The sequence below is a fragment of the Macrotis lagotis genome, chromosome 1, assembly GCF_037893015.1.
Source record: "Macrotis lagotis isolate mMagLag1 chromosome 1, bilby.v1.9.chrom.fasta, whole genome shotgun sequence".
Classification (NCBI taxonomy): domain Eukaryota; kingdom Metazoa; phylum Chordata; class Mammalia; order Peramelemorphia; family Peramelidae; genus Macrotis; species Macrotis lagotis.
The window spans coordinates 207,532,611-207,556,694 of NC_133658.1; the positions used below are offsets into that span (position 1 = coordinate 207,532,611).

The 24,084-nt window shown below is 36.3% G+C and overlaps 1 protein-coding gene across 5 annotated transcripts in view; it reads right to left on the reverse strand.

Annotated features, from left to right (window-relative positions):
* Window positions 1-24,084, reverse strand: part of EIPR1 (EARP complex and GARP complex interacting protein 1) — a 216,551-nt gene that overhangs the window by 173,767 nt on the left and 18,700 nt on the right. For 2 of the 5 annotated variants that reach the window (XM_074209575.1, XM_074209576.1), the window contains one exon: window positions 2,780-2,912. The exons of 1 other annotated variant lie outside the window; for it this stretch is intronic. In XM_074209575.1, the coding sequence (XP_074065676.1) occupies window positions 2,780-2,912 (133 nt within the window). Of the gene's footprint in view, window positions 1-2,779; window positions 2,913-4,809; window positions 4,858-8,020; window positions 8,069-21,359; window positions 21,470-24,084 lie in introns of those variants that run through there. 2 more of the 5 variants (XM_074209578.1, XM_074209577.1) reach the window with 2 other exon arrangements.

The following is a 24,084-nucleotide window of genomic DNA, read 5'->3' on the forward strand; positions in this document are numbered from 1 at the left end:
CCCAATATATCACTAACAATGCACATCCCTTAACCCAGAAATACTGCTTCTAGATTATCCCCAGAAAGATCAGACCTGTATGTACAAAAATATTTATAGCAGTTCTTTTGATTAATAAAGAATTAGAAATTAAGAGGTTGTCCATGAACTAAGAAACAGCTAAACAACTTATGGTATATAAAGGTGATGATATACTATTGAGCTGAAAGACATCAAAGTGACATTTCCTGATTATAAGAATTGATGCAAAAAAATGAAGGGAACAGAAGCAGAACATTTCAATTTATACAATAATAATAACAATACCGTAAAGATAAATAATTCTAAAATACTCAGAAACTCAGATTACCACAATGACCAACCAATTCCAAAGAATTTTTGATAATACATGCTATCTCCTTGAGATAAAGAAATGAAGTGTATTTTCTTTCTATCTACCTGTATATTTTTTAATATGGCTAATACAGGAATTGTTTTGCTTGACTATACATATTTGTAAGGAGTTTTTCTTGCCTTCTCAGTAGGTGAAGGAAGGAAAAGAATTTGGAACTGAAGACAAAATTTAATTGAATTTTCTTTAATTTTAAGATGGGGGAAATCATATTAGTTATTTAAATTCAACATTAGCTTTTTTAATAAGGCGATTTGTTTGAATAGAAAAGAATGTTCCTCTTTCCCTTTCTCTCAATTTATCATTCCTTTGGAAAGTTTAGATATTTTGACCACCTGATAGCAACTTAACCTACCTGAAAGGAAAAGTGCCTATCAAGAAATAAACTGCCTCCTGAAGTGATTTTTTAAAAAAAAAATAACTTAAGCCTAAAAAAATGTCATTAAATGTCATAGTATGTATAAAGTGTTGAAATGAAAAGAGGAAGAAGAAACTTGAGGAGCCTTCATAGAAAGGATATTCTAGAAGTGATGATCTGAATGAAATCCTATAGTTGACAAGAGTAAAAGTAAATGTCAGCAAGGTTCTTTGAGAAATGAATTTTTAGTCCAGAAAAAGAAGAGTGTCAAAGAAGACATTTTACAAAGAAAATGCTAAGTGGAGGCAAAGTTGTAGAGAGATTTAGAGAAAATATAAAATCTAATAACTGAGAATTTAAAAATTAAAAAGCAACCAATTTAGGCAAAGGGTAATAATGCTGGCTAAAGTAACAAGAAAGGGAAACAATCCATACAACATTCTAATGGATCTAGGGAGTGTAAAAGAAAAAAATGTGACAGGATAGATAATAAACAGTACATACAAAATCCCTTGAGAAGATATATAAAAATGGGGGGGGGAAATCATTTTTAGACCCTGAATAGAAAGAAGCATGAAGACTTTATCCTGGCATAATAATGGCAGAAAATATAATTTAAAAACTTTTTTTCTTTCCAAAGCCAAAAGTTTGATAGCAGGAATTATTGACAGTGACATAGAAAGGAGAATTAAGGGGAAAGTCATGATCAGTTTAGTCTCACAAATATTAGTTTGACATTATTGAGAATAATTCCATAGAAGCAAAGGATTAGACAGAGAACTATAGGTGAGAGGGGAAAAGAGGAATATTTAGGGCATAATAACATAAATGCAGCATTACTTTTTTTTAAAGAAATTGTTAACCTATAATAAAGAATGTGATCCACTCACGACAGAGCTGGAGGTGTTGGAACACAGACTGAAGCACATTTTTATTATTATTATTATTAGTAGTAGTAGTAGTATTTGGGGTAGGGTTTGCAGGGCAAATGGGGCTGGGTGGCTTGCCTAGGGCCGCACTTCATTTCTGAGAACATTATCAATCAACAAACATTTATTAAAAACCTATTATATGTCAGAAACCGTGCTACCAGTCACTAGGGATACAAAGACAATCCTAACTCCCAAGGAATTTACAGTCTAGCTAAGGAAAACACACACAGACACACACACACACACACACACACACACACACACACACACACACATACTGCATAATATGTGTGATGTATAGATAGATAGATAGATAGATATAGATATATAGCACATGTGTATGATTACATGTGGGTTGATGTAGCTATGAAATAATTTCAAAATGATGGGATGTTGGTAGGATCAGAAAAGGAAAATCTCCTTATAGAAGGTAACCTGAGTACTTAAAAAAATGAAGAAGTAGAGGTGAGAAGGAATGCATTTCAGGCATGGAGGACAATCAGGACAGAGACATGGAAACAGCAATTGAGGCATCCTGCATGAGAAACAGTAACTTCATTGATACATAAATCTTTAAAAGTTGGGTATTTGTTTTCACTAACTTCATATTGCTTCATTTGGAAAATAACTGATGCAATAAATGAGCCACACCTGATTCAAGATGATCTGGAAGATTTGGTTCAAAAGTGAAACAAAGTGAAACAAAAATATGTAGAACACAAGCCAGTTAACCAAAGCAGGGAAAAACCTAGAATAGGAAAGCCCCGAGCAAAGACAGGCTATTGTGCAGGTATGCAAGCACTGATTCAATTGGGCCCAGCTTCCAGTCCTCTAGGTTACCTATGATTATCTGACAGACAAAAATGCAAAAGAAGCACTCGTGTCTTAGGGGTTTTGTACCTCAGCAACCACTTCAACAAGCCAAGCCTTTAATCAGATGTGACAATTAAGTCTCCAGGGCAGTTTCAATACCTTTTAAGAAGAAACTAATATAGAGGAACATAGGAACCTTCCAGTACTACTCCCACAATGGGCAAACAGTCCTAAGTGTTTCTGCCTCCTAGGTATGTATATCAGTTGAAGTAAATATAAACTTACTTTGATTGTAGCAGGTTGCTAGCACACCTTTATCAGCTGGACTGGCACTAATGTGCCAAATTTCACCCACTTGATGGAGCAGAACATTTTTGTTTATAATATTATTTTCATCATCAAAATCAATGATGTGGATCTACAAACATAATAAAAGAGCAAATTAGGATTTTAAACATTTTCTTGTAAATCTTAATTAAATAGGATTACAAGTAACAATCAAATGAAAATTTTATGACATATCTAACTTTAATTCACTGTTACTCTTAAAATACTTTTGTGATTTCATTCATAATATATTCCTCTCAAAGGCAAGACATTACAACAGAAATCCTCTATTTGCCAGACCAAATGGCAGGGCACTAGGGATAAAAAGAGAAAAAAAGAGAAACAGACCCTGCCTTCAACATGCTTACATTTTACTGGAAGCAAAAAATATGCATGTAAATAAATACAAAATGTATACATCGTGATTTAGGGAAGAATATTAAGAAACATAAAGTAAGGAAAAAAGATCAGAAAAAGCTCCTAGAGGAGGTTGTACTTAAACTGAGCCTTGATTATACCAAAAGATTCAAAAGATAGAGGTAAGGAGAGAGCATTCTACATGGGAGGATGTACAAAGTCCTGAAGGTAAAAGATGGAATGTCAAGTTTGGTCAATAAAGTGCAGTTTTGTTTTGCTGCACGAAAGAGTTCTATAAATCAAGATATTCTACCATATGGCAATTATCGATCAGAGGAACAGAACTGCACAGACACAAAGGCTTCTACCATGTGGCTCTGCAACCCTGAAGATGAGGTAGTCATTCCTACCATTGCTGCTGTTGTCAGCATAGATAAATGGTGGTATAATTCCACTATATCAATCAAGAAAACAGTGTAAAATGGAAGAAAAGAGTACTAGATTGTGAATCAAAAGACTGGTTTGAATTCTTGCTCTGTTCTTTCTACTTATATAACTTTAGGAAAGACATTAAAAGTTTTTGGGGTTTTTTTACATTTCAGTTTCCTCATCTATCAATGAGAGATAGGAAAGGAAGTAGATTAATCCAGAAGGTCTGTTCTAACTCTAAAAATCCTGAAACCCAGTAACTTTCTCTAGGATACTAGGATGTGTGGAATTTATTTAAGTTTATAAATGACTATTCAAATGAACAAGGATAAGAACAGTTGTGATCATCTTTTATTCCACACTTAACTCATATAGACTTAACATATATGTACATTAAGCTTAGGGAGAAGAAAATAGGCTAAATTAAGATTTTCCCTGATACCTTTAGTAGGAAGAGAAAGAGACTAATGGCAATCACTCCTCATGATTAGTTAGAGACATGTTACATTTTGTCTGCTAAATGCCTAGTAGAAAAATGTCAAATAACTATTTTATACAAATAGAGGCAGTAAGGCATTTCACCTTGCTGTAATTACTAAGTTTTGTCATTTGTTTTGTGACCTCAGGCAAATCAGATAAGTTCTCTGAATCTCAGTTTCCTTATCTATAAAAATGGATACAATAAAATAAACATCACCTACCTTCATATAGTGAGTTGAAATAAAATACTACTTGAAAATTATTTTGTAACTTTAAGATGAAGATTTAAATATCAATTGCTACCCATTTTAATACTTCAAGGATATGATTTTTAGGAAACCCTCTTTAACATCTTAATGAGCTTCTATTTTTGAAAAAATAATCATCAAAAGTGATGACCTTTCTAGTTATGAGCCAAATTGGTATTCTGACAACAGATGTACCCACACTATAGGGTCTTTATATTTTTTTTTTCCTATGAGAGCTTATGCCCAAATGGCCTAGCCTTTGAGACTCAGTGTTACTGCCATACCTCAATGAGCAAAGGAAATCCAATTTCAATGGAGGGAATTATTATAATAGAACAGTACCTAGACATAGTAGGGGCTCAAAAATCCTGTTAAATTAATTATCCTTGTTGTAAAAGAAGCACTTTATTGCCACTGGCCTGGCTTCAACCATTTCTTTGGTTTCCCTCTCAGGGTTTCTACAATGTTACATACCTAAATGATTCTTATATCAGTTCAATACATATGCTATTTCTATGCATTCTGGAAAAAAAACAGATGAAAATCTTAAGTCAAAACCAGGTAATAATAGACATTACTCAGTGAATGAGGAACTAAAGTTTACTGAGATATTTTTAATGATGAAAATTCTTCCATGCTTTCTGAGTATAATGGTATTATCTATATGAAAAGATAGTTTTTGTTAAAAGACAATTTCTAGGGGCGGCTAGATGGCACAGTAGATAAAGCACCGGCCCTGGAGTCAGGAGTACCTAAGTTCAAATCCAGCCTCAGACACTTAATAATTTCCTAGCTGTGTGGCCTTGGGCAAGCCACTTAACCCCATTGCCTTGCAAAAACCTTAAAAAGGAAAAAAAACAATTTCTAAGCTGCAAAGTATACATATGTAGCAAAGGCAAACAATAATAAAGTAAACCTTTAGTGGTTAGTTCATTTGAATTATCTTAATTTTTAAAAGTTAAACCAAGTCTTTCTATACTTAAACAAATCAGAAAATCTTACACCTCTTTTCTTCCCAGGTGTTATGAACTTGATGATCTCTATTTTAAATGCCCAAAAGAGAATAAATACAAATGAATGAGTCTTCTATACCTAGAACTATCCCCCTTAAATGTTCTAAAGCACAAGGGTCACTGTGTCTTAGAATATAATAGTATATTTGGTTTCATGGCTCCTTATCTGATTTCATTTGCCAACCCAACAAGGAAAGTCTTCTATATCATTCTGATTCTTTCTCCAGCTTTAGATTTAGATCTCAACTTCCCTCCTTACTTTCCCTAAAATTACATCTTATCTTATCACAAAGACCTGAAGTCATCAAAGCATCTCCCTTCCTTCTGGATATCTCACCAATTTTCCCATATTCAAAGGTCTCTCTTGGGGGGGGGGTGGCTTTCTACTCTACCATCTGGTCATAGAGCAACTGTGGGGGTTTTTTTGTTGTTGTTTTCTAATACATTTTCTAATCATACTGTATTATTTGGCCTTAAATAAGTTTTGATCTTCTAATATTAAATGAATTTAGGAAAAGGACTCTAAGTACTCTAAAAAAAAAAAGCTCCCTAGATTCTTTCATATCACTGAGCAAGAAAGAATTTCCCACACTAGGGCTTCACAGAAGATGAATTGTTACAACTGACTTGGTTAAGGTCACCCTGAAGTGACTCTGGACTGACTTTGGACAAGTCACATAACTTCTCACTTATGCTTGTCACTACTCAAATCCAACATGAGTAACTGAGTTCACTATAACAGATCTGTAGGCTCTTTTGTGATTTCATATCTCAAGTTTCCATTTAAGCTAAGAAAAATGTGGTAAATTCTAACAATATCAAGTATCCTCCCTGTTTTCTTTTTCCTTCAGTACAATATGGTGGAATGAGAACTGCACTAAGAGTTAAGATGTGAGTTCTAGTCTCAATTCTACCGCTAGCAAGCTATTTGACAATTTTTATAGATTTTAGTTTACTCATCTTTAAATGTTCCCCTGTCCAAATACAAGAATCTCTAAAGTCATTTAGATGATCACTTATAAGTCTGTTGAAGTTTGTCCTTCATTTTGGAAGAAGGTCATGATATCAGTAAGGTGATGCTACAACATGCAGAGTAAGGGGATTTGAGTGAGGGACTGGAGATGACCCTGAATGTGAGGCAATCAGGGTGAAGTGACTTGTCCAAGGTCACACAGCTAGTGAGTGTCAAGTGTCTGAGACTGGATTCAAACTCAGGAACTCCAACCACCAGGGCTGGTACTCTCTATCCACAGTGCCACCAACTGTCACGAATGTGAACTTGAGCAAGTCATCTTGCTTCCAGGGCCTTGCATCAAGGGCCATCTCCAGTCATCTTGATTCATATTTGGCTACTGGACCCAGATGGCTCTGGAGAAGAAAGAGAGGCTGGTGACATAGCACAGCATACCCCTCACTCAAATCCCATTCATGTGCTTCTCATGGCATCACCTCCCTGATGTCATGGTCTTCATCGAGAAGGAAGGACAAACATCATCATCTATGTCTGTAACTTTATTCAAATTCACCTTTGCTACTAGACTATTAAGTAGTTCTGTCTACATTCAATATTTGAAAGATTTGATTATCTTCCCTAGTCAAAGATCAAAATCACAGTGATGTCTTCAAGAGTTGCTACTGCCAAGAATAATTTATCCCTTGATAGTCCAAGGAGGCACTCTGATCTTAAGTAGCCTGATCCTCAGAAAAAAGGATTTCAACACACTAAGCCTCCCCCCCAAAAAAAGAATTCTGAGTTTGATAAGATCTATCAAAGCTCCCTTTTTACAGGCATAACCTTCAAGAACACAGGGTCATCTCAAAGTCATAATGAGGCATCAAAGTGATTTAGTGACTAATGACAGGATAAAGAAGTTACTTCAAAAGTCATCTATTATAGGGGCGGCTAGGTGGCACAGTGGATAGAGCACCAGCCCTGGAGTCAGGAGTACCTGGGTTCAAATCTAGTCTGAGACACTTAATAATTACCTTACCTAGCTGTGTGGCCTTCGGCAAGCCACTTAACCCCATTTGCCTTGTAAAAACCTAAAAAAAAAGTCATCTAATACAACCTCCTCATTTTACAGAAAAATAAACAGGTCTATTGAAGTTACCTGTCTAAGGTCACTTGATTAATAAGTATCAGAGGTTTAGAATAAACTACAAGTCAACTTATTTGAAATATGCTACATGTATCTCAGTGTTTAATATAGAGTAGGACAAAATCATATCAAGCTATAGTATATGTTCTTCTCAGAGACAAATAAAGTTTTATATAAGGTTAAGTTCCTATCTGAGCTAAACATATTAAAAATTGTGTTTAAAGGAGATATTTATTTTTATTGATATTTTATTTTTCCAATTACATGATATGAAAGTTTTTCAACATTCATCCACATATATATGCATATTTTTAATTTTACCATAAGTTCTTTCCACCTTCCCTTCCCGCCTCCCTCTCCTCAGCAGCAAAAGGGTGAATATTGTACATATACATTTGTGTTTAACATGTCAATTTCTACATGAGGAATTAGAAGTAAGGAAAAGAGAAAAAAATCATGAGATAGAAAAGAAATACATGAGAGAGGGCGGCTAGTTGTCGTAGTGGATAAAGCACCAGCCTTGGAGTCAGGAGTAGCTGGGTTCAAATCCAGTCTCATACACTTAATAATTACCTAGCTGTATGGCCTTGGGCAAGCCACTTAACCCCATTTGCCTTGCAAAAACCTAAAAAAAAAAAATACATGAGAGAAATTTTAAAAAAATGAATGTAGTACTCATTCAGGTTCTATAGGGTTGTTTTGGTTTGTTTGTTTTTCTTCCTCTGGTTAGGGATAGCCTTATCTATAGCCAGTCTCCTAGGGTAGTCCTAACTCTCTGAACAGCTGAGAGGAGCTGTTTTCATGAAGGTGGATCAACTCAATGTTGTTGTTAATGTGTACATTGTTCTCTTGGTTCTGTCTGCTCCCTTCATTCAGCATCAGTACCATAATTCATTCCATGCTTTAATGAAGATATTTCAAGAGGCAGAGGGCTCAAAAGAAGTCTTACTTCAAAATTTGGGATTGAAAAAGTATGGCATTCTATATTTGATTGTCAAGAATTTCTCAATGGCCAGACTTTAGCGCACCTGAGTCTCATAAAGGAAAAGTTTTAAGGAAACAAAGTATTCATCACTTCACCATGCCAAAACAATAAAAATTATTAGACTACCAAAGTTCATTTGCAGTTTCTGTAGTCTAATCAAACTGTCAAAGCGAAACTTTACTGAACATCAGAAAATAGTAACAAAATCCATTTGGAAGGTCAAAAAATCTAGAAAATCAAAGGAAAAATGAAAAAATAGAGTAAAGGGGGGAACAGTACTTCCAGAGTTCAAACTATATTAAAATGTAGCAGTCATCAAAATCATTTGATGTTGGTCACAATCAAAAAGGAGATCAATTTGTACAGACTAGAAAAGGGAGAATAAAAAACAATTAAACTCAATAAAACTGTTTTATAAAATAGAAAACATACATTACTCAAGAAAAAATTCCCTATTTGATTAAAAAAATTGCTGAGCAAATTATAAAGAAGTCTGGAAAAAAGTTGGGTTTGGACCAACATCAATGACATATTCCCTAATAAATTTGAAATAGAATGTTGATATTAATATTTAAGATCATACCATAGAAAAGAAGATCATATACTCTCACAGCTATAGGTAAATGTGTTCTTTACCATATAAGGGATAGAGACAATGACAAAATATAAAACAAATAACCTTGATCTCAAGAACCTGAAAATCTTCTACACAAACAAAATATCCAGGACAAGAAGGAAATGAGAATCAGAGAGCAACAGAGAGAGGGGAAGAGAAAAAGAGAAGGTGAAAGAGGGAAGGAAGGAGAGGGGGAAAGAAACAGAAAGAGACAGAGAACTATACATAAAGATATATACCCAAAAGTCATTCTCCAAAAAGAAAGTGGTCAAATGATATAAATGAGTTTTTTCAAATGAAGAATTGCAAACTATTAACAACTTTATGAAAATATGCTTCAAATCATCAATGATAAAAGGCATGAACATCAAAACAACACGGAAGTTTTACCTCACTGGGTAAATTGGCAAAGATGATGACAAAGGATGGGAAAAGTCAATGCTGAAGGAAATGTGGAAAGATTGGCAAATTAATGCATTGTTGGTAGAGCTTTTACTCAGTATTAATCACATTAGAAAGCAATGTGAAATTATATAAATAAAGTAAATAAAACATCTAGACTCTTTGATCTAGATATCCCAATACAAGATGACCCCCAAGGAGATCACTGATAAGAAGAAAGTTCCCACATACTCTTAAAGATGTTCACATTTGCCTTTGTAGAAGACATGTTTCAGGTGGAGGGGAAAGAAGTTAAAGTTAAAATGAAAGCATGGGAAGTGAATACTTAAGGGAAAAAACTATTCTAGCACTTCTGGGAACAGAATCTCCAAAGAACAAAGAATAATGCAATTTATAAAAGCACAAAGAAAAGAAATAAAAAAGTAAAAGGATGGAATTATTTTTCCGCATTTGGAGCATACACAACATTCTTTCATTGCAAGGAGATAACAGTGAACAATTTTCTAAAATACAGTGATACTTTTAATGGCAAGTCCCAAAGAATTCATCAAAAAAATCTTATCTTGTATGTCACCAAACACTCTTTGTTTGTCTTTAAATTTGAACCAAAATGAAGGAAACCACATATAGGTCGAAAAAGGAATGCAAATACACATAGATACCTAAGGTAATAACTTTTCAACTGTCACCTTTAAAGTAATAAAAATAACTATAGCCAGAATTTTAAAGTTAGAAAATACTCAAGGCCAGGTCTGTTTCCAAAAGCCAGGTCTTAATTTGCAAATGATTCTATGGTAACAAAGTAGGAATGGGCTTTGATGTTAAGGCTGAGCTCTAGTACAATGTTAACACCCATATTTGCAAAAAGTCTATAATAGTTTTCCCCAAAGACAAGTCTCAAAAGTACTATAACTTCATTTGACACACAAATCTTCAAAATCTAAAAATGTAGCATCACCAACTGCATAAAATAATCTTATCCCTATTAAACATTGACTTATAAGATTAAAATTAACAAACTCTGCTCACCAATTACTACAAACTCTAAATATCCTTCAAAAGTCTCTTGCATCTCTAAAAAAATAAAGGACATTTTCCTCTAAACATACTAAGGATCCAAATCCAAAGACAAATGTAGAATCATTTTAACACTCATTTGAGCATTGCCACCAATAACTTGTGATCAGCAGGTTAAAGGAATGTCAAGAAACCAGAAATATGTGTTACTGACAATGAAGCCAATATGTCTGAAGAGAATGGGGTAATAATTTTCAGTACATCCTCTTGTCTGCCTAGACCATATCCTTGCTCACATTACACTAATATTCAGGGTGGCTAGGTAATACAGTAGATGGAGCACCAGTCCTGAAGTCAGGAGTTCAAATCCAACCTCAGACACTTAATATTTACTTAGCTGTGTGACCTTGAGCAAGTCACTTAATCCCATTGCCTTGTAAAAGTAAAAAAAAAAAACCCACTAATATTCAAAGCAAGACTCATCTTTCTAACACTGACTTTTGCAGCCTCTCACACTTGCACCTTATTTTTATTACTATAGAAAAACTTGGACAGTGTGATGAAATGGAAAAAAGTAATGGATTAAGAGTCAGAAGACATGGAACTGCTATTCACCATCCCACTTGTGCTCTCTAGACTTCAATTTCATCGGGGCAGCTAGGTGGCGCAGTGGATAGAGCACTGGCCCTAGAGTCAGGAGTACTTTAGACTTCAATTTCATTAACAGTAAAATGAAATGCAATGAAATAAATATTTATTAACACTAGAAGCACAAGATGCATCAACTAATGCAAAAGTTTTATTACAGTTTTTCTTTGACTTAAATTCTGGTTCTTCTAATGTTACACACTGAATGCTACACACTAAAAATAGCTGAAAAAAACTGTTTCTAATTGCTGGGAATTTACATTCCAGGAAGAAGTGCAAAACTTATACACAGATCAGTAAATACACAGTGATTTCAAGAGAAAAAGAATATTGATAACTTGGAGGAATTGAACCTTGAAAAGGAGATGTTACCAAATCTTTTCTTTGAAAAGAAACTGAGTCAGAAGGGGACACATTTCAGAAATGAAGGAGCAAACTTTTCAAAAATCTAGATGCAGTTAACAATCAGCAGGTTAACAAAATTAATGTCAATGAATGAAATAATTATAGAAAAGTAAGCATTTATATGAGAAGCTGAGAAGTCTGGAATTTACTCTAAAAGGAAAAGGGAGCTATTGAAGTTTTTTTTTTTAATTTATTTTTTTATTCTCATTTTGTACAAATTTTTTTTACATTAATAAAATATATTTGTTTACAAGTAAACAAATTACCCCTCCCCCCATGAATATAGATAGACTTGCTTGGGCGAAAAAGTAAAGGGGAGAGAAAAAAAATTAAAATTAAAAAAATAATAGTAATAATTGTAGGTATGGCCAGGTGGCACAATGGACAAAGCACCAGCCCTGGAGCCACAAGCACCCGAGTCCATATGCAGCCTCGGAAACCCAATAGTCACCCAGCCATGTGACATGCAAGCCACCCAATCCCCACTGCCCTACAAAAACCAAAAAGCAAAAGAAAAAAAAAGACCCAAAATAAAATAGTAATAATAGTAGGGCTGGCTGGGTGGCAGACAGGGCATTGGCCCTTGAGCCAGGAGCACCTGGGTCCGAATCCAGCCCCAGACACCCGAAGATCACCCTGCTATGTGGCCCCAGGCAGGCCACCCAGCCCCACTTGCCCTGCACCCTCCCCCAAATAATAATAACAAAAAATGTGCTTCAGTCTATGTTCCAACACCATCAACTCTATCATGGGTGGATCACATTCTTTATGAAAAGTCCATCACAAAAGTTACTTCTATATTTTTCCACCAGTGCCATTGCTGATCGCAACTCCCTCCTTTCTTATTTCTCCACTACCAAGTACTCTATTTTCTCTCTCCTTTCACTCTGACTCTGCTGTAGGGTCACTGAGTGGCGCAGCAGACAGATCCCTGGTCCTGGGGCCAAGAAGCCCTGAGCCCCCATACCACCCCTTAGGCCCAGAAACCACCTAGCCCTATGGTCCTGGGCAGGCCATCCAATCCCAGCCCCTTGCAAGAAGTAAAAAAGAAAATGTGTTATATCTGACCACTATCCCCCCATGGTCCATCCTTTCCTCCTTTATTCACATCCCCACCCCTTCCCCCTGCTCCCCTCTCCTTCTTACTCCAGTTGTCTATACCCCATTGAGTATATTTGCTGTTTCCTCTCCTAGCCATCTCTGATGAGAGCAAAGGTTCCCTCATTCCCCCTTGCCTCCCCCATTCCAAATCATTGCAATAGTTCATTGTAATGAAAAAAATCTTATTATGTGAAATATCTTGGATTATTCCCCCTCTCCTTTTTCTTTCTCCCATTCCATTTCCCTTTTTTTCCTATTGACTACATTTTTACACCATATTTTATCTTCAAATTCAGCTTTCTCCTGTGCTTCAACCATAAAAGCTCCCTCTACCTGCTCTATTAACTGAGATGGTTCATATGAATATTATCAGTATCATTTTTCTATACATGCAGTTCATCCGCATTAAGTCTCTCATATCCCCCCCCCTCCTCCAATCTCCATGCTTCACCTGAGTCCTGTATCTGAAGATCAAACCTTCTGTTCAGCTCTGGCCATTCCAAAAGGAACATTTGAAATTCCCCTGGTTCATTGAAAGTCCATCTTTTTCCCCTGGGAGAGGACATTCAGCCTTACTGGGTAGTTCATTCTTGGATGCATTCTAAGCTCTTTTGCCTCCCTGTATATTGTATTCCAAGCCCTATGAGCTTCCAATGTAGCTGCTGCTAAGTCCTGTGTGATGCTGACTGCAGCTCAATGATATTTGAACTGTGTCCTTCTAGCTGCTTGTAATATTTTCTCTTTGACTTGGGAGTTCTGGAACTTAGCTATAATATTCCTGGGGGGTTGGTTTTTTGGCATCTCTTTCTCGGGGGGATTGGTGGATTCTCTCCATTTCTATTTTGCCCTCTGCTTCTAGAATATCAGGGCAATTTTCCTGTAGTAATTCTTTGAAAATGATGTCAAGGCTCTTTTCCTGATCATGACTTTCAGGTATTCCAATAATTTTTAAATTATCTTTCCTAAGTCTGTTTTCAATATCAGTTGTTTTTCAATGAGATATTTCACATTTTCTTCTAATTTTTCATTTTTTTGGTTTTGAAGTATTGATTCCTGATTTCTCGTAAATTCATCAATCTCCCTGAATTCTATTCTTTGTCTGAAGGATTTGTTCTCCTCAGAGAGTTTTCTTATCTCTTTTCCCATCTGGCCAATTTTGCTTTTTAAAGCATTCTTCTCCTCAATAACTTTTTGAACTGTTTTATCCATTTGACCTAAGCTGTTTCTTAGCATGCTATTTTCTTGAGCATTTTTTTGGATTTCCTTGACTAAGCTGCTGACTTCATTTTCATGTTTTTCCTGCATCTCCTTTCCTTTCCCATTTTTTCTTCCAACTCCCTCATTTGATTTTCAAAGTCTTTTTTGAGCTCTATCATAGCCTGAGCCCAATTTCTGTTTTTTCTTGGAGTCTTTAGATGCAGGAGCTTGTGCTTCCTCATCTTCAGACTGAGTATTTTGATCCTTCTTGGGCTCATTTGCAAAATATTTCTCAATGGTCTTCCTCTTGTTTCTTTGCTTGTTCATTTTCCCAGCCTAAGCCTGTTTTTTGAGGGGTGCTTCCTGAGCTTTTGGGATACTCCCAGAAGGGTCTCAGTGTGTGAGGCTCTGTCCTCCCTCCTGGTCTGTGAATGACCATAAGCAGCCCCCTCTGCCATGGGGCCAAGGTGGGGGGGGGGGGCCCTGTTGTTCTATGGGGGGGCCTAGACTGGGATCAGGATCTGAATGTTGTCAGAGCCCCAGAGTCCTGTTCCAGGGGCAGAGGACAGAGCTCTGCAGTCTCTCTCTCTCTTCACTCCCCTCCCTCAGCTCAATGGGCTCATGCCCTGGGGGCTCCTGCTTACTCTGCCTGCTTCTGTTCCTGGATCTGAGCAGTCTAAAGACCAAGCTGCTTGCTGTATGCTCTGAGGGCTGGGCTCCACGTGCTTGCTCTGGCAGAGGTCCCCCATTGTTCCCCCACTTTGTGCCCGGTGCTCCCTGGGGTGCAGCTCAGGAGACTCCCCTGCTGCTGTGAGCTACAGCTCCCAGCGCCCTGGGGCTGCCTCCGGAAGGCTGAAGTTCTTTGGCTCTGGCAGGCTGCCCCTCCAACCCCGGGGAGCAGAGCCTTTCTGCTCTTTTCCAGGTTACCTTGAGTAGGAGAACTGCCTCACTGGGTCCCTTTGTGGGTTCTGTCTCTCGAAAGTTTAGTTAGAGTCCTTAGTTTATGAGTTTTTATCAGAGAGCACCTAAGACTCGATCCTTTCATGTCGCCATCTATTGAAGTTTTTTTTTGAGGAGAGGTAATAATATGGTCAGATCTTTCTTTGTTTTAGGAATAAATTTGGAATCTTCGAGAGAATAGATTGCAGAGGGAAGAAACAAACAAAAAGTCCAAATGCGAAAGGTACTACTAGTTAGTCCAGAAAGGTGTTTTGAGGGCTTGAACTAGAATGGAAGCTATGAAACTAAGGACTGTGGAGGGATATAAATGCTCTAGCAACTAAGTAATTATGGGAATTGAAGAAAAGACTTATGGATAACTTCAAATGTGTGAACCTGGATGACTAAAATGGTGGTGGAGTCCTTAACTGAAATGGGGAAGGTTTTATTTTAATTTTGATTCTTTTTTTATGTTTGGAGAGAAAAGAAAAAATATTGAATTTATTTTGGAAATAGTGAGTTCAAAATACCCATGGGACAGTCAGGTGGAAATGTACAGCAAAAACGTACCACTAATTAATAAGGTCAATCTGAAAAATGATGGAAAGCTTTTTATAAAACTGACTCTAGTAATGAGTTATATGCCCTTAATTCTTTTTTTAATCTCATCTCTCATATTGGTCCTATGTAAAATGAAGGGTTTGAGCAGTAGACAAATGGTTAATGGATTTGAAGAAACAATTCTCCAAAGAGTAACTAAAAACTATTAACAACCAAATTAAAAACTGCTCTGTTAATAAGAAACATGCAATCCAAAAAACTCATCTAGCAACTAGTAAAGATTTCAAAAGATGAAAATAGTAAATACTGGAGGAACTGCAAAAAAAGATACAAATAAACACATTAGAACATACGATCTGGCAAAGCCAAGACGGCAGTGTGAAGATAGCATTTCCCAGAAACTCCTTCCCCCCAAAAAATACCAAAAGCCATCAAATTAGGATTCTAGCTAAAATTTAGAGGGGCAGAACCGCAGAAAGACTGAGTGATACAATTTCCCAGTCCAAGATAACTTGGAAGATCCAAGGGAAAGGTGTGTTTTACCAGGACTGGGGATTAGGAAAAAAGCCTGGGCCTCAGCTCAGCGCAGCCCAGCCCAGCTTGAAGGGGAGGTGAGAGAACTCTGATGCACCAGAGTGAGTGTGGAGTGAGGAGTACCAGCCTCAGAGCAGCCCTGCAGCGAGAACCTGCAGCAGGAATCTGGGGAACCCAACCTGCACCTCCAGAGCACAGCCCACAGATGGTAAGGGGGTCAGGGGAGACTGCAGAAATCTCTCTGCTCTCCCTGGGGCAGGATTCTGTTGTTGGCCCACACTCAGATCTAGGTTGCAATTTGGCCTTCTATACAACAATAGCAAGGACTCTCCTCACAGCTCCAGGGCAGAAGAGAGTGCCTGTGGTCATCTACATATCAAAGCACAGACAAGAGAGAATAAGACCTTGGAGGAATAAAGTTCCCAGTAGGGTGTCCCAAAAAACCCACAAAGCGGGTGGCCCAATAATACTCAAAAGTTCATGAATCACCCCAAAACCAAGCATAGGCAGAGGAAATGAGTAAACAAAGAAAAAAAAAGCACACCATTGAGAAATACATTGTCTATGATCCCAAGAAGGATCAAAATACTCAATCTGAAGATGAGGAAGTACAAGCTCCTGCATCTAAAGATTCCAAGAAAAACAGAAGTTGGGTTCACACTATGACAGAGCTCAAAAACGATTTTGAAAATTAAGTAAGGGAGATAGAAGAAAAATTGAGAAAAGAAATGAGAGAGATGCAGGAAAAACATGGAAAAAAAAAGTCAGCAGCTTAGTCAAGGAGATCCAAAAAAAATGCTGAAGAAAATAACATGTTAAAAACCAGCATAGTCAAATAGACAAAACAGTACAAAAAGTTATTGAGGAGAAGAATGTTTTAAAAAGCAGAATTGACCAGATGGAAAAGGAGATAAAAAAGCTCTCTGAGGGAAACACATCCTTCAGATGTAGAATGGAGCTAAAGGAAGCTGATGGCTTTACAACAAGTCAAGATACAATACTTAAACACCAAAAGAATGAAAAATTAGAAGAAAATGTGAAACATTTCATTGAAAAAACAACTGATCTGGAAAACAGATTTAGGAAAGATAATTTAAAAATTATTGGAATATCTAAAAGTCATGATCAGGAAAAGAGCCTTGACTTCATTTTTAAAGAAATCTACCAGGCGGCTAGGTAGCGCAGGGCAGCTAGGTGGCGCAGTGCAGGCAGCTAAGGTGGTGCAGTGGATAGAGCACTGGCCTTGGAGTCAGGAGTACCTGAGTTCAAATGCAGCCTCAGACACTTAATAATTACCTAGCTGTGTGGCCTTGGGCAAGCCACTTAACCCCATTGCCTTGCAAAAACTAAAAAAATAAAAAGAAATCTACCACCTGATATCCCAGAAGCAGAGGGCAAAATAGAAATTGAGAGAATCCACTGATCTCCCCCAGAAAGAGATACAAAAAAACAACCCCCAGGAATATTACAGCCAAGTTCCAGAACTCCCAAGTCAAAGAGAAAATATTACAAGCAGCCAGAAGGACATAATTCAAATATCAAGGAGCTGCAGTCGGGATCACACAGGACTTAGCAGCAACTACATTAAGGGCTCATAGAGCTTGGAATATAATATTCCAGAAAGCAAAAGAATTTGGAATGCAACCAAGAATCAACTACCCAGCAAAACTGAACATCCTCTTCCAGGGGAAAAGCTGGACTTTCAATGAAAGAGGAGAATTTCAAATGTTCCTGTTGAAATGACCAGAGCTGAACAGAAGACTCAAGTGAAGCACAGAGAGCAGAGGAAAAGAGTAAATTATGAGGGACTTAATGATGATAAATTGCATGTATTCCTGCATAGAAAAAAATGATAATGATAATACTCATATGAACCTTTACATTTAATAGAGCAGGTAGAAGGAGCTTTTATAGATGAAGCACAGGAGAGAACTGAATTTGAAGATATAATATATTGCAAAAATGGAGTCAATGGCTAAAAGGGAAATGCACTGGGAGTATGAGAAAGGAGAGGTGGAATAGGCTAAGATATTTCATATAATTTTTTTTTTTTTACAATGAGCTTTTGCAATGATATGGAAGGGGGAAGGTGAGGGGGAATGAGGGAACCTTCACTCTCAAAAGAAATGGCTCAGAGAGGAAACAGCATACACACTCAATCGGGTGTAGATATCTAAAGTAAAAAGGAGAGGTGGGAAAAGGGGGAATGAGGGGGGAATGTGGGTGATAGAGGAAAAGGTAGATCATAGGAGAAAATAGTCAGATATAGCACATTTTCTTTCTTTACTTCTTGCAAGGGGCTGGGATTGGGTGGCCTGTCCAGGACCACTGGGCAGGGTGTTTGTTGGGTCTCAGGGGTGGTATGTGGGCTCAGGGCCTCTTGGCCCCAGAGCCAGTGATCAGTCCGCTGTGCCACTCAGCTATGCTACAGCACATTTTAGAAGAGGGACAGAGTGAAAGGAGAGAGAAAATATAATATATAGTAGTGGGGAAGAATGGATGGAGGGAATTACAGTCAGCAACAGCAACAGTGGTAAAATATGGAAGTAACTTTTATGATGGATTTGTCATAAAGAATGTGGTCCACCTGAGATAGAGGTGATGGTATCAGAACACAAACTGAAACACATTTTTTCTCTTTCCTTTATTTCTCATGAGGGTCTATATTCTTAAACAAGAATATTTTAGTAATGTATAAAAAAAATCACTTGTACAAAAATATTAATAGCAGCTCTGTTTGTGGTGGCAAGGAATTGGAAATTAAGTAAATGTCCTTCAATTGGGACATAGCTTAACAAAATGTGGTATATGTATGTGATAGAACACTACTGTTCTATTAGAAGCCAGGAGGGATGAGAATTGAGAATTTAGGGAAGCCCAGAAAGATTTGCATGAACTGATGTTGGGCAAGATGAGCAGAACTAGAGGAACGTTGTGCACCCTAGCAGCAACATAAGGGTGATGACCAACCTTGATGGACTTGCTTATTCCATTAGTGCAACAATCAGGCACAATATTTTATTTTTCTTCCTTAAGGATATGATTTCTCTCTCATCACATTCAACTTAGATCAATGTATACCATGGAAACAATGTAAAGACTAATAGATTGCCTTATGTGGGTGGTGGGGGAAGGGAAGCAATATTAGGGGAAAATTTGTAAAAAAATTCAAAATAAAAAAATAAAATGAAGAATATTGTTGCTTAAAAATGGGGAAAAAGGGGGCGGCTAGGTGGCACAGTGGATAGAGCACTAGCCCTGGAGTCAGGAGTACCTGAGTTCAAATGCGACCTCAGACACTTACAATGCAGCTGTGTGGCCTCAAACACTTAATAATTACCTAGCTGTGTGGCCTTGGGCAAGACACTTAACTCCATTTGCCTTGCAAAAAGCCTAAAAAAGAAAAAAAGAAAAGAAAAGAAATAAACAGGAACAAGAAAATAATAAACATAACAGCAATGTAAATGTAAAGAGCACAGAAACTGAAACTAGAAAATGTACCTCCCTTTTTAATAAAGTTGAAGAACTGTGCAAGGAGGAAATTGTATATACTGTCAAATAATGAATGTGTTAGGTTTTTCCCTCTTTTTTACTTTTTGTTACAACACTGAATGAATTATTGAAGCACTTTCCTCCATGCCAGACTAGAAGAAGAGACTAAAGTAAATTTACTTACATAAAAACTTTTTAAATTAATACATCTCTTGTGTTTTTTGCAGTGAAAAACTAATATTGTTTACATTAAGGAAAGTAGTGGATATACTTTTTTTTTCTTAGATTTTTGCAAGGCAAATAGGGTTTGCCCAAGGCCACACAGCTAAATAATTATTAAGTGTCTGAGACCGGATTTGAACCCAGGTACTCCTGACTCCAGGGCAGGTGCTTTATCCACTGCACCACCTAGCCACCCCCTAGATATACTTTTAAACTAGATCATCTATTAAAAAGATGAAATTCATTTTTCAGACCTGTAACAACTAACTGAACAAAGCAGAAATAGCAAGATGTTGTGGATGTGCAGGAGGAAAGCTTCTCAAGTATCTAAAGAATTAAATCAACTAGGACTATAATGAGCCCTGAACCATGAATGCAATAGGATCATTGAGTGTGAAAAGCAACAGAATGAGGTAAATTGGGTAAAAGGTACAGTCCCCTACTTAAGAAAATTTTGTGACTAGTCTTTCTGTCAGCTTTTTGCATCTTATGCACTCTAATTCCAGGGGCTCTACAAGGATACCTTGAAATAGATTTAGTTGTTCCCCCATTTTTTTATCTCTCCTTCCTCATCTTTAGTCTCAGACAGAGAGTAGAGGATAAAAGAAAATATCCCCCCCCTCAAAAAAAAGAAAAATTCCATTTCCACAACTCACCTACTAAAGTTTAGGAGGTTATATATTCAGTAAAAAAAACTACTATTTGGGATTAAAAGATCTGGGTAAAATCCTGGTTCTCCCACTTTACTAACCTATGTAAAATGTAAACAAATCACTTTACCAATCTGGGTTTCAATTTCCTCAATTGTAAAAGGTGGAAACTGGATCTCTAAATTCTCTTTCAGCTATAAATACTGCAGTGTCATGAATTTCAGTTTAGAGAGGCAAGAAAAATTAGAGATTAGTTAAGAGTAGGTAGAATAGGTAGTCAGCTATATAGTATACTTTAAGGAAGGCTTCCCCACTACATATACCCCAAATCTCTCTCAATGATTTTTGGAATTCTTGGATGACATTCTTCTGGGACATATTATTATTTCCCTTCTAAAAGAAAAAAAATGAAAATGCTTCTGGTGATATAAAAGAAGAGAGGAAGGGAGGCAGAGACTGGAAGCAAGCAAAGATAACTCCACTCATTTGAAAATTTCCCAGAACTGGCCCTGAGGACAAAAATAAACAAACTTTCCCTGGCACCCCAAAGGATCAAATTACTCTTTAAATTACTCTATTCTGTACAATCACCCAATTTTTGTTTCCTAGTAGATGCTATCATTTTTCTTGATCTCAGGAAAAATTCATCATTCTTTCTACAAAACAATGCCTCAAGCTCTTTTTTAGTTTCTTTTTTACTGAAATTCATATGCCCTTCATCTAGTCTCTTCAATAACCTCAAATTGATCAAACTTAATTTTATTAGGACATATGGTCATTTGAAGGACTTCAACAGTCCTTGTTTCTTAATAATTCTTCTCTAAGAAAAGCCTCTATCCTGTCATTCCCTTTTCAGTGATATAAGCCTTTTTCATTGATCATCATCACTGAAGCAGTTAATAAGGTCAAATTCAGGGTCTTCCCCTTCCATCAAAGCAAAGCTCTTCTGCTGTTTCCAGCAGAAGTGAAGGAAAGAGGAACACATCAGAATAATAAATTTCTTACATTTACAATGGCTTTAACAATTAATAAATTGCTTTCATATATATTTTCTCCTTGATATACACAATAAGTCTATGAGGTGTATAGCTGAGGAAATTAAGGATCAGAGAAGATAATAACCTGGTTTATCCAAGTTCATACCTAGAACTAGTCAAAAACTTCAAATTCTTTTCTTCTGGTTTCTGGTCCAATGATTTTTGATCATGAGATTTAGAGTTGTAAGGGTCTTCTGAAATTATCTAATCCAACTTCTTCATTTTATAGATAAGGAAAGAAAGGTAAAAATAGAATAAATGATTGATCAACATTAGTCAGGTAGCAAGTAAAAGGATCCAATTTTTCCAAATAAAAATTCCAAAGATATCATAGTATATTATTTTGTCTCTCAAAAACTTATGACTATATTAAGAAATCATTAAGAAAAAAATACACAAATTAATGGCTTAATAAACTTGTAAAAATAACTTTAAAATCTTCAGTTTAAGATTCATTTCAACTATTTCCAAGTCATTTTTCCTTCTCTCTATAGTTTTAATTATTTTTAACTATCAGATTAAGTGTCAGTTTATAAGAAGAAAACCAGATCTCCTTCATAAAAGGGTAGCCCAGAAGGAAAAAGAATAGCCGAAATTCAGGATGCTGCTTTTTCTAGTTAAAAAGTTGGCTGATTGAGAGAGCCACAGATAAAATTAAGAGCACAGAAGATAAAACAGCTCATCTCACAAAGAAAGGTCAGGTATCTGTGACAGTTTTTGAAATTTCTAGAAGGCATGGCCAAATGAAGCAGCAAGGATTCAGGTGCCAAGCATTTTCTGGGGAATTAATGACTGCCTGGGAGGAGTTGATGGCCTGAGGCAAAGCCAAGGGCCATTAACCCCAACCAGCTAGTCATTAATTCCCCAGGAAAAGCCTTGTGCCACTAATACAAACTTAAATTGTAGAGATCGAGGGGGAAGGACTTGGGAGTTTTACTAGAGGTGATGCAGTTTTGATGATTTTATACAGGGCAACTGGAGAGTGCCTGCACATTAAACAATGTGAATACCATTCTAAGCATTTTATTGCTTTGTGGTCTATTTTGGCTGGAGAGAAAGAGCTTCAAAGTGAACCCAAATACAGAAAACCAAAGACCATGGAGTCGAAGAGGAAGTGTTAATTTCCATTTTGTTCAATCTCAATTATTATATTTTGTGATTTATCATAATATACTAATCATATTAAAATGGTTTGTGAGAAAGCATGACAACAGACACTGAAGATACAAAGATAGGAGAAATGGTTTTTGACATTAAAAAACTTAACATTCCACAGCACAAATAAATAAATGCAAGATAATTTGAAGAAGAAAACATTAATCACAAGGAAATGAAAGAAGACTCCATTAAAAGATATGAATTTTTTGTGAATGTGTGCCAAGTGACATTTTTAGAGCTACATCAATCTATCATATGTTGTACCACTTCCCCTTCCCCAATTAAAAAAAAGCTATATAGTATATCATATGTGTACAAATGCACACATCATATATTCAGAAGATAATTATTTATCAAATGAATCCATTCAAAATCCAGAAAGCAAGCCTAAAAAAGGGCTTTCTGGGAAGTCAAAATAAGTATCAAAGTTCATGCATCAAATATCTGGCAGTTTTTGAAGGGAAACCTCAAAACTCCTTCCTCTCTCTAAGCTATTTACACATATATAATCCAAACAAGCTAAGACTTAGAAGCAAGGGATACTGGCTATTACAGACAACTAAACTGACAGTAGTGATAAATGACACAAGGAAGAAAACAGAAAGTAAATATAATAACCAAGTCTGAATCCTGACTTTGCTACTTATTCTATTTGGGCCTCAGTTCCTTCTTCCGTAAAATAAAGGAACTGAACTTCAAAATCATTATGAACTATTCCAGCTTTAACATAATTATCCTATTATCTGAAAAAGCCCAAAAGTTTGGGGCCACTTAATATGGGCCTGAATACCTTAAAAGATCCTGGGGAAATCACTTAATACAATTCATTACAGTAACTTATGCTCAAGATCATGACCTTGAATCATCAAGAAAATAATACTTTCCACACACTAGGTTTATCATCCATTTTAGACAGATTAACAATTTTTTTTAAAAGACTAAAAAGATTTTGAAAAAATGTGATTGGATAGAAAGGCAAAAACTCAACTATTAGAATAATTCAACTATTAATTTTATTCAAAAATATATTTATTAAGCCAACACTGCCATCACAAAAATACATGAATTCAAAAATAAAGAATATCAGTCTTACAATCTGAATATCAAAAATAAAAAAGACAAGGAGAGTCACGACAGGTTCATAGAATTTAGAACTGGAAATTTAGGCATTTAGCACCTAGCACAGGATCCAGTACATCAACTGATACAAAAATAATTTTGCTTTTAAATGACAATTTTAACTCTATTATCTCTAATTTCTTTGCCTAAAGCATTAAAAAAAATCAGTCAAAGAACTCAGTCCTTCAGGTTATTCTTAAATTCTAGTTCTTATCATGTTAATAAATGTTTGCTGACTGGCTGGCAGATTAATCTAGTCGAAAACCCTCATTCCCATGGAAGAAACTAAATGTCAAGCAACATCAAACTAATCTGTAGCAATTAAATGAATCAAAAATTTATTTCATTTTAATAATTTTACAATACTTTAAAATAAGATGAGTCCTGAGGGCCTGGGAATCAAGGTTGGAAATCACTCCTTTAAAGAGGAAACAAAATGACTGATCACAAGGTTGAATTGACAACACCAGGAACACCAGCTTTTAGGGTCCAAAAAGTTCAGGGGTGAGGCAAGATGAAAGGACAGAGCTTCATGTATTACTTACACATTTAAA